The 10,529-nt window shown below is 45.6% G+C and overlaps 1 protein-coding gene across 1 annotated transcript; it reads right to left on the bottom strand.

The window, feature by feature from the left end:
- On the bottom strand, nt 1-5,800 carry mrgbp.L (MRG/MORF4L binding protein L homeolog). Its single transcript, XM_018234999.2, has 5 exons — nt 5,400-5,800; nt 3,659-3,780; nt 3,100-3,181; nt 2,877-2,951; nt 1-814 (listed from the first exon to the last, which is right to left on the bottom strand). Exons 1-5 carry the CDS (start codon nt 5,536-5,538, stop codon nt 630-632), a joined length of 603 nt encoding a protein of 200 aa, XP_018090488.1. The 5' UTR covers nt 5,539-5,800; the 3' UTR covers nt 1-629.
- Between the last annotated feature and the right edge of the window lie 4,729 nt (nt 5,801-10,529).

Genomic DNA, 10,529 nt, shown 5'->3' with positions numbered 1-10,529 from the left:
CATTGTCCAGCACTTTATGTATAAAATACATTAAAATATTATAAAAACTGCTTTAAATACCCAGAGAGACCAGTCTGCTGCCCCATGTAAGGTAAAATTCCAACATCCTTCAATGGGATCCATGGCCCATCTGCAGCAACTTGATTATAAATGTATTGGAAAGATGCAGCAACTGATTGGGCAACTCCCTGAATGAACAGTACAGAGTGCTCCTAGAACAGTCCCAGAGCCACCGTAAGAGGGAATAGAACAGTAGCAGCCAGAGCCCCACCACCGCATAGATGAACCTTCTGGGGTCGCAGGCAGCTGCCTGTGTTGAATTCATTATGGAAGAACCAAGTGAAATGCTCCACAACTGATTTTGATGGGTGGAGGGAATAAAAAGGACAATCAGAGTGTGGCTAATAGATTAGAGGGGTGGGAAGTTCATTGCACTCAGTAGATTAATGAGGCCCCCCGTAGGATGCAGATTCATTATCCAGTCCCCCAAATACACTCACCCACACTAAAAATATTCACATCCCAAAGATCTACAATCTACTTCCTGTTTCCCCAGAGCCGGGGCCAGCTCAGACCCCACGGAGGCGCCAGTGTGTTGGTACCATCCCTTATATTAGCCCCCCCCCATTCTATGTGCGCCTGCGCTTGTTGGCGTTTGGGCTGGAGGGGTTGCTGTTTGTGTTCTGAACTTTCTCGGTGAGCCGACTCCGCTTCCGCTTGTCCCCAGATTCCTTAGAGCTGGATTCCGAGAGGGTCCTCTCTTTCCCAGATGCTTTGTCCAGCCCTTTCCCAGAATTCCCAGAGTTGACAAAAGCTGCAGAAGAAGGAAATACTCATGAGTGAGGCAGGGAATCGACCTATTGCCCTTAAATGAGAACTAAAACCTAAAAATGAATATGGTTAAAAATGCCATTTTTTATATAATGACAAGTTTCAGCTTGCCAATAGCAGCAATGATCCAGGACTTCAAACTTGTCACAGGGGGTCACCATCTTGGAAAGTGTCTGTGACACTCACATGCTCAGTGGGCTCTGAGCAGCTGTTGAGAAGCTAAGCTTAGGGCTCGTCACTAATTATCCAGCAGAAAATGAGCTTCCCCTGTAATATAAGCTGATGCTACAGGTTTGCTGATTATTAAATTCTGATGCTAATTGCACTGGTTTCTGTGCTGCCATGTAGTAATTATCTGGATTAATTACTAATCAGCCTTATATTGTGACATTTCTATTCTATGTGTACTGTATGTTGTGAGTGGCTCCCTAAGCTCAGTAAGTGACAGCAGCACAGAGCATGTGCAATGAATCAGCAGAAAAGAAGATGGGGAGCTACTGGGGCATCTTTGGAGAGTGATGTAGCCTGCTCGCACACCCTGGCCTTCAGAGTATCAGCACCTGGTGCACGATGTTGGGGGGATCGGCAACCTCCACCGCAATTCAGAACAGAGTACACACTGGCACTCACAGCAGGTTCAAGCAGGGGTGTACCCTTGCGTTTTTATTTAGCAAACGTGCAACGTTTCGGGGTTGTACCCCTTTGTCAAGCATCTTTGGAGACACAGATCTTTACTGCTAAAGAGCTGTGTTTTCCTTGGGCTAGTAAAGAAGCCCAAATTATAATGTACAACATTTATAGCTACTTTAGTTCTCCTTTACATCTACCCCTTTGATCCCTTCTCATGTATAAACCCCACAGAGAAGAGCTGAGAAGAGTCTCTTCAGGGGAAGCACAGGTTGTCTTATGCGCCCACTCTGAGAGCAGTAGTCATAACAGACGGTGCACAGAAGGCTTTATATCAGTTACTAACCTTGCTACACCCAGGCTGACTATTATTTACACAGCAGAACTAAACTGCCATACTGTTTACCCCATCGCTAGATGAACATATTCCAGTACAGAAAGCTCCTCCCCATGACATGATGGTGATATTGATTGGTGATATTGATGAATGTTACTATGGCAACAGAAATATAACTGTTGGATTCTCAAACAACACTTTCCAGACATAAAGAACTGATAGTGGTTCCAGCTTCTGAAACAAACAGTGGTATTAACCTGAGTCACTGAATCTGCCAGGAATCTCCCCATTACCAACACTGCACTAGGAAGAACTGATGGACTACCCCTACATTTTCAAATAAGGAAACAAAAGTGAACCAGACTAATAGAGGTGCAGTTTTGGTTAACAGAAAAGAAACAACATGGTTCTGGAAGCCCAAAGACCCATACTTGCACCTTCTCATTACGTTCTGCCATATTTTTTGGCCAATACACCTTGATGCTAAAGCACCAAATCTGGATTCCCCTAGAAAAGTTTTCCTTTAAAAGAGAAGGAAAGGCTAAACTTAAGTAAGCTTTATAAGAAAGTTCGATATAAATGCACCAGTAAACCCTCAAAGTAATGCTGCTCTGAGTCCTCTGTCAATAGAAACACAGCATTTCTTTCCTTCTATTGTGTACACATGGGCTTCTGTATCAGACTTCCTGTTTTCAGCTTAAACCTCCAGGGCTAGAGCTTGAGCATGCTCAGTTTGCTCCTCTGTCCCTCCCTCCCTTTGCTCCTCTGTCCCTCCCTAGCCCAGAGCTATGAGTGAGCAGGGAGAGACTCAGGCAAGACGTGATGTCACACCAAGCTAATATTTCAGCTGCTATCCTAAACAGAGAGAGTTTCTAGAGTTGTTTACTCAGGTATGGTAAAGTATTCTACAAAATAAATATAGTGTTATAGCTTGCACTAATGTGGTTATTCTATTGGCAATAAACTGCTTTGGTAGCTTTCCTTCTCCTTTAAAGGTATCATGTACTGCACTGGGGCTCTAGACTCCTCAGGGGCCAAGGCTGGACAGCTGAATAACGGCTCCGAGCCCAATATTTCCCACCTTCATCCGAGCCACCGTGAGTTTCTACTTCCTCCTTCACTTCCTCCTTCAGTTCCTCCTCCGAAGTCACCTTCCCTGCAGAGAGGAAAAGGGTATACATATATTTAGCTCCAGGTTGCACTGAACACCAGTGACTGAATATAAAAAGTAAGACGATGGCGATATACATGAACTGGTTAGGCTAGTAGACACAGGGCAACAGGACCCAACATCTGATACTCACCCTCCTTCACTTCCTGAATCAGATCCTCTGGGAGAATGAAGTTCTTCTCTGAGTTTGGGAAGGGGAGAATCTCAGATTCATGCTGCAAAGGGAAATGGAAAGGTCATAAGGGCACTGGGTGCAGGGCTGGTACAAACAGGAGGGGGCGCTACGTTACACTGCTGTCCAGTCTCTGGAGGCCATTCTCATCAGATATACTGCGCTACTACTCTAACAAGAGGGGGTGCTACATCACACGGGGGCCATTCCTATGTGTTATACTGAGCTACTTGCTCTAACAGGAGTGTGAGCCCAATCCATGGACGATATTGCTATGGGTAATACTGCATTACTTTCTCTAAAAAGAGGGGGCAGTATAGCACACAACTGGCCAGTTCCTGGGTCCATTCCTATGGGTTATACCATGTTACCAGGGGGGCACAAACTAACATAGCTGCTGCTGCCCCCCTAAAGGGCTATTTTTACGACTTACACTGTAAAAAGAATAGTGTTACTTCTTCTAAGAAAATTCCACCCATTTTGGGATCCCTGCTCCCGTTGGGGCCCCAGGGCCACCTACCAATGCCTGCATATCATACATGCTCCGCAGGTGCTCCCAGATGACCTTGGATGAGACCTGACGGCCGATGTTCTGGCTGAACTTGTCCCGGATGCAGATCATGTGGAAGTGCCGGTTCACGCCTGCGAGGGGCACAAAAGAGCAAAACGGGTCAGTTAGGGTTGTCACCTTTGCCAGTGGCTAAATTTGAACAAAGGGGGCAGGGCAGATAGCACTGGGGGGGGGGGTGGAGCAGTGATGTTCGGGTGGGCATAATGACATCAGAGATGATGTCGTGGATTTATGATGCTGGGTCAGGGTTATTGCATCACTTATATTTAGGGTAGCCACCTGGCCTGTATTTTACCAGCCTGGCCAGTAAAAATTATGGTTGATCCCAATGTTATTAATAGATTTCTGTCCAGTTTTCGCAATGGTTTAAATGGGACAGTTTTGAACGGCAGCCCTTTGACAAACTGAGATGTTCAGTTGAAACCCACATGGCTGGAAACCCTATTTCTATCTATTCTGCCCCACGAGTAAGACTAATCCTTTAAACTACAGGTATGGGATCTGTTATACAGAAATCAGTTATCCAGGAAGCTTTGAAATACAGCAACGCACATTTAGAAAAACCTTCTTGTTTTTGATTGATTTGCTTATTTCTGTTATAACAAGAAATTAACTGCACTTGATAATAACTAATCCATGTCAAGGTGAGTATCTTGGTATTTAATTGGTTTTCATATATAGGCAAGATTATTGTTCGGGTTTCATAAGGCTGAAAACTGAACAGGATGTTGAGACCCAAACAGGCCTTGGAAAAACCAAACTGTTCGGGTCAAAATCGAACAGGAGGCAACGCTAGGGTCAGTTGTACCCTGTGTCTGTGGGATTTGGGCTCAGGCGATAACAGGTAGGGTTGCCACCTTTCAATAAAATGTGCACCGGCCGATGCTGGGGGCGGTAAAAAAGGGTGGGACTTGACGGCAAATGAGGCGGGATGCAATGTCAAAAGGGGTGGGGTGTGAGGTCAAAGGGGGTGGGGCTGCGGTGTGCGATTGGCCAGGTGGCGAAAAAAAGGTACGTTTTGAGCAGATTGGCCAGGGCCAAGGGCTTTAGTTATGGATATTAGAAATTTACCGGCAGCTGCATTGCTGGTAAATTTGTAATACCAGCCCCGGCCTTGGTGGGTGTTTTACCGGTTGGGTGGTAACCCTAGTAACAGGTCACATGATTAGTTGCACACATATGGGAAAGTGCCCCTGCATCTGCCCATATACCCCCAGCAGGGGTGTAACTACTGAGGAATGAGACCCTGCAGGGGGGGCAGGAGATATAGGGGGGGCCTAATTAATGAGCGATATCAATATATAATTGTACAAAAAGGACAACCTCTGGATATGTGGGGCCCTAAAATGAATTTGCTGTGGAGCCAGTAACATCTAGTTACACCACTGCCCCAGATAAAATATCCTGCGATTTCTCAGCTCGGGCTAAATCTGCGCCTGGGCAGTAACCCATAGCAACCAACAAAAAGAAAAGTTCCTGCCCATGTTCCCTCCTTGTACTAAACCCCAGAGACCCATATTCTGCCCATATACCGCTAAGTACAAAGAGACCGATTCCCTAATCCCGCCCATCGCCGCCATGTACCAATTGTTCAGGCCTCACTCCATTTTCCTCACTCACAGCTCACTCCCCCCCCCTCCACGGGTGCCAGACTACGCGAGTCCGAGGATGGGATGCGGCCTCCACTCACCAACTGGTTTGTGCCCGAGCATCGCGTGGAACAGACACACCTCAACCTCCGGGCTCCATAGCACCGGCTCTTCCGCTGGAGGAACCGGGGGAGGCTCAAGTTTCTCCACAACAGTTTCCCCGGACTCAATATCCCCCATCACCGCCGCCAGTGTTGGGAAACTGCGGGGAACAGCGTCTCCTACCGGACACCGTAGGTGTTGCGCCTAATCCAATACGTAAGCGACAGTATCACCACACGGACAGTCTCGGTACTGCGCACAGCTACTCAAACCCCCAGCGCCTTCCGCTCATAGCGGCATCTATTTAGCGCCAGCACTGCTGCGCCTAGTACAATAGCGTCATCTACTGCGCACCAGTAGTACTGCGCTCAGCCTAAAGATGGCGGCATGTTGGAAGAACGATCACAAACAACAGCGCCACCTAATGCTCACTAGCAGTACTGCGACTGGACTGACCGAGCCACATGCAGGGAGGGGACAGAGGGAGACAGAGAGCACAAGATGGGGGTCCTATACAAAAACGTGTGGCCTATAGTGCACTGAAATCCTGTGTTGTGTGTGATTGGGGGCCACAGAGCATGGTTCCACCCTACACGACACACAGAATATTTCACACTTTGTGCATTTACATAGATCTGTTACATCCCCTTAAAGGAGAAGGAAACCCTTTCGGCGCAAAACCCCTCCCCCCGGCCTGCCTCCCCCCTCCCGGACAAATGCCCCTAACTTGTTAGTCACCCCTCCGCAGGTCTGGACTGAGAATTAAAATAGGCCCTGGCATTTCAGGTACACAGAGGCCCAAACAACCCACATAGAGGCCCAAACAGCCCACTAAATACTGACTTTCTATGGCACCTTATGGCAGCCCCTCTGGCATTTGCCAGAACCCACAGATTGCCAGTCCGGGCCTGCCCCTCCGTGCAGGTCCTCTCTTGCCTTGTTCACAGGCGCCATCTTCGTCCGAGCACTCTTCTTCCTGTACTGATCGTTGTTTGGCGGCGCATGCTCAGTAGGAGGCATTTGCATGCGTCAAAAGTCATGAAGTTTCCGAAAAAAGAAATCGGAAACTTTGTGAAATTCGGGCGCATGCGCAGCAGATCCAACCCGCAAATGCCTCCTACTCCGCATGCGCCGCCAAATGACGATCAGTACAAGAAGAAGAGCGCTTGGACGAAGATGGCGCCTGTGAACTCGGCAAGAGAGGACCTGCACGGAGGGGTGACTAACAAGTTAGGGGCATTTGCCCTGGAGGGGGGAGGTAGGCCGGGGGGAGGGGTTTTGCGCCAAAAGGGTTTCCTTCTCCTTTAACCACTTGCACCCTCTATTAAAGGACCAGTAACATCAAATGTTTTGTTTTAAAAAATTCATTAAAGGGGACCCGTCACCCAAAAAAATTATTCAAAATCCTGTTTTATTACATTAGTCAAGCAAAATTAATTTTAATTACACTATATAAATTATTTGTATCTTGCTGCCTTCAGTTTGGAATTTCAAAATTATAACTAGAAGGCAGCAGCCATTTTGTGGACACTGTCATTAAGGCAAGCGTTGCATCATGTCAGAATCTTGTTTGTGCACCAGAATGGGGGACCCCATGTCCATCCCCATGTCCTGGCTACACAATTAAATGGTTAAGAGAACGGGGGAATGTGGGGAGAGCAGTGACATCTAGGAAGTGCTGAATGGAAAGTGAAAGTAATTGTCTGCCCCGCCTCTATGCCCATGGCATAGAGGAGTGGCAGACAATATTTGATTGACAGCTGAGATTTTTAAATGAGCTTACAACAGCTATGAATGCTTTAATAAAAATAGAAATTGGATTTCATGCTTAATTTGAAAAGGACTTTTCTTATACAGATTTTTGTGTCTGGGTGACAGGTCCACTTTAATGTACAACGAAAAAAAAACCCACAAAGACAAATTAAACTTTGAAATCGCCATGTCTTTATTAAGAAATAACTTCAGAGGGAGTGTGTGGCTGCTCTGGGTGCTTGGTTATGTGCAGTGACCCAACAGTTTCTGCACCTAGGCCACGTCCCAGTCTGCCATCCCCCCCAGACATGCGCTGCACACATACTCTTACCTATAGATTTCCTTGTTGCACGTACAGCAATTCCAGTGGACCCTAGTGTGTGTGGGGGGAACATGTGCAGACTAACCCACTGCTCCCCCAGTAGTTACTCCACTGGTTATTATGTGTCATGGCAACTGCAGCCACAGAGGAGCTAATGCCCGGTACTGAACTGAACGATTAAACTACCAACACGCAGCACCAGCTATCCTTACCAAGAAGGTGGATAGAGACCTAATGTGATTATTTCCCTGCGCTCTACAACAGGCATTACAGCACATTGTAGTTGACTAGTTAATTAGCATGTCAATATAAATCCAATGTTTTTTGATCTACAATTCAAAAAAAACAATTGTCCCAGTTCCGCCAAATGGTCTGGTTTCAAATAGTCCTATGAGGTGTGTCACCTTTTCCATAACCCCCTGCTGGAATATTTAATTAAAGGTGAGACTGAGACTAAATGTTGGTAGTGTTAACCTATTACAATACCAGCACAATACTGGACTGGCATGACATTAATGCTTGGCAACTGCAATACAAATCAACTATTATTTCCAGTTGCTACTATATGCCCGCTCTGTAGGAGGGATGACATGTAATTATAATAATAGTATTTTAATGTAATCAGGGAAGTAAGTCATTCGAAACAACATTTTAGATTTAGTGTTTATTACAGTGTGCAAAAATGTTTTCCATATGGTTTAAGGCCACAACTTTTTTCTTTAGGCACACATCAGAAAAGTTCACTTTTAAGCTAACTTTTAGTATCTTATAGAATAGCCAATTCTAAGCAACTTTTCAATTGGTCTTCATTATTTATCTTTTATAGTTCTTTTTTTAGTTATTTGCTTTTTTCTTCTGACTCTTTCCAGCTTTCAAATGGGGGTCACTGACAACATCTAAAACAAATGCTCTGTAGGGCAACAAATGTATTGTTATTGCTACTTTGTATTACTCCTCTTTCTATTCAGGGCTTCTCCTATTCACATTCCAGTCTCATATTCAAATCAGTGCATGGTTAATAGGGTAATTTGGACCCTAGTAATCAGATGGCTGAAATTGCAAATTGAAGAGCTGCTGAATAAAATGCTAAATGACTCAAAAAGCACAAATAATAAAAAATGAGAACCAATTGCAAATTGTCTCAGAATATCAGTCTCTACATCATACTAAAAGTTAATGCAATGATGAACAACCCCTTTAAAGGGAAACTATACCTCTGAACATACTCTCTATAATATGTTGAACTCCATGGTGCGGCTTGTTCCAATGCTCTGAGAGGAAGCACATGCGGCAAGACGGTAATATAAGGTAAGTAATAGAAATATTGGACCTTGTTGCTGCATACATACGACACGACTGTCGGATGTGAACACCACATGTTGCGTCTTCATATTCGCCGCATCCGTCTTGTCGCATGCGCTTTCTCTCAGCGCATGGCATCAGAGCAAGCCACACCGAGGAGTTCAGCGCTCAGACAGCCCATATGTAACGCACTGCCTTTTACAACCCCGTTAAATGCACATATGGGGCAGAAGGAATGGGGCGAATCTTTGTTTTTTTACTCCAGTAGGTTTCCATCTATACAAGACCAGCACTTCCAGAAAACTAGACGTATCTAGGACTGGTAAGCGGGAGGGTGTCAAATAGTAGCATAAATAATTATTTTTCTCTATACTTTGCTTTTGTGTTTAGAGCCATATATCGTATTAAAGAAGTGGAATTACACACTAACTGAGGCACATTAGAAAACTTATAATGTCCCAAGAAAAACAATATATAGATTTCTCAGGTAAATTTAACATTTAAGAAGAAGGAAAGGCAGACCAAAAATAGGCTTCTATGCAAAGTCTTGTGGGCATAGAACTTACTTAGCGTTTTCTAAGTTTTCTCCTTGGTCTCATCTAGAAGCAGTTCCGCTCATAGGAAGACTGCAGCGTCTGACTCGGGTGACGTTACGATTTTCACTGTCTTCTTCTTTCCTGCTGCCCGAGGCAGCCTTGATGCGCATTGAGCATAATTTAGATTGTCCTGTGGGAGGTGCGCATTCAAATCTGGATATGCGTGCTCAGTGGTGTAACTAGATATTACTGGGCCCCACAGCAAATAATTTTTCAGGCCCCCAAAATTTTTAGCAGTTGACTTGTTTTACCAATATTTATTTAAACTGTATATGAATTAGGGCCTCGTGGGGCCCCTATAACTCCTGGGCCCCGCTGCAGGCACAGGGTCTGCTTCCTCTATAGTTACGCCCCTGTGCGTGTTTCATCGTGCGACCCTAAAGCGCACGTCTCAGATGGCAGCGCCCCCCTGGGTACCCGGGGCGGCAAAAATGCAGCTCCTGGTAACTAGGAGCCGAATTTCCGGTTTTCAACCCGGAAATTTAGCTCTTCTAGTGCAGAGAGCGCAATTGTGCTCTCTGCACTAGCGTCGTGCAGCGCCCTGACCCCCTCCTGCGCAGAAAATGTGAGCGATGTGAGGAGGGGTCGAGGGGGCAACGGAAGGCCGCCTCAGGCGGCATACAGCTGCAGATCGGCGCTGCTACTGACACTACCACTACTGAGCGCTACGTCAGCACTCCTGGGGTCAACTATTTTTTTTTTGGCGCGTGAAGGAAGCGTTCACAACATTATTAAGATGGCGTCTGCCAAACTAAATAAGCAATCCCAACAAGGTGATGGATTCTACCAGATTAGAATGGGCTATGTGACTTTCTACATAGCGAATTTGAACGTCTTGGGGAGTACAATACAAGGAGATAGCTACTGATTTTTTCCTTTCCTTCTCCTTTAATATAATATAGTATAAGTAAATATAACATTATCATTTCAGGCAATGTCCCTGAACTGAATCTAAGCAAACGGATCAGTGTTTCATGCAAATGATTGGGGAGATTCAGCTGCTGCTTCAAAGGTTAATGGCCTCCCTCTTCCCTCAGCCCACCTCCGCAACATATCATGTAGTCTTTTGTAAGAACTGTGGAGATGGGGTTAAGAAAATTGAGGAGTTACAGGGTTAACAGGAAGCCAGTGTTCAAGTAACAAAGTGTTGCTGTGGG

The sequence above is a fragment of the Xenopus laevis genome, chromosome 9_10L, assembly GCF_017654675.1.
Source record: "Xenopus laevis strain J_2021 chromosome 9_10L, Xenopus_laevis_v10.1, whole genome shotgun sequence".
Classification (NCBI taxonomy): Eukaryota; Metazoa; Chordata; class Amphibia; order Anura; family Pipidae; genus Xenopus; species Xenopus laevis.
The sequence above is the reverse complement of the archived record's forward strand: the minus strand, read 5'-3'. Positions and strand labels throughout refer to the sequence as shown.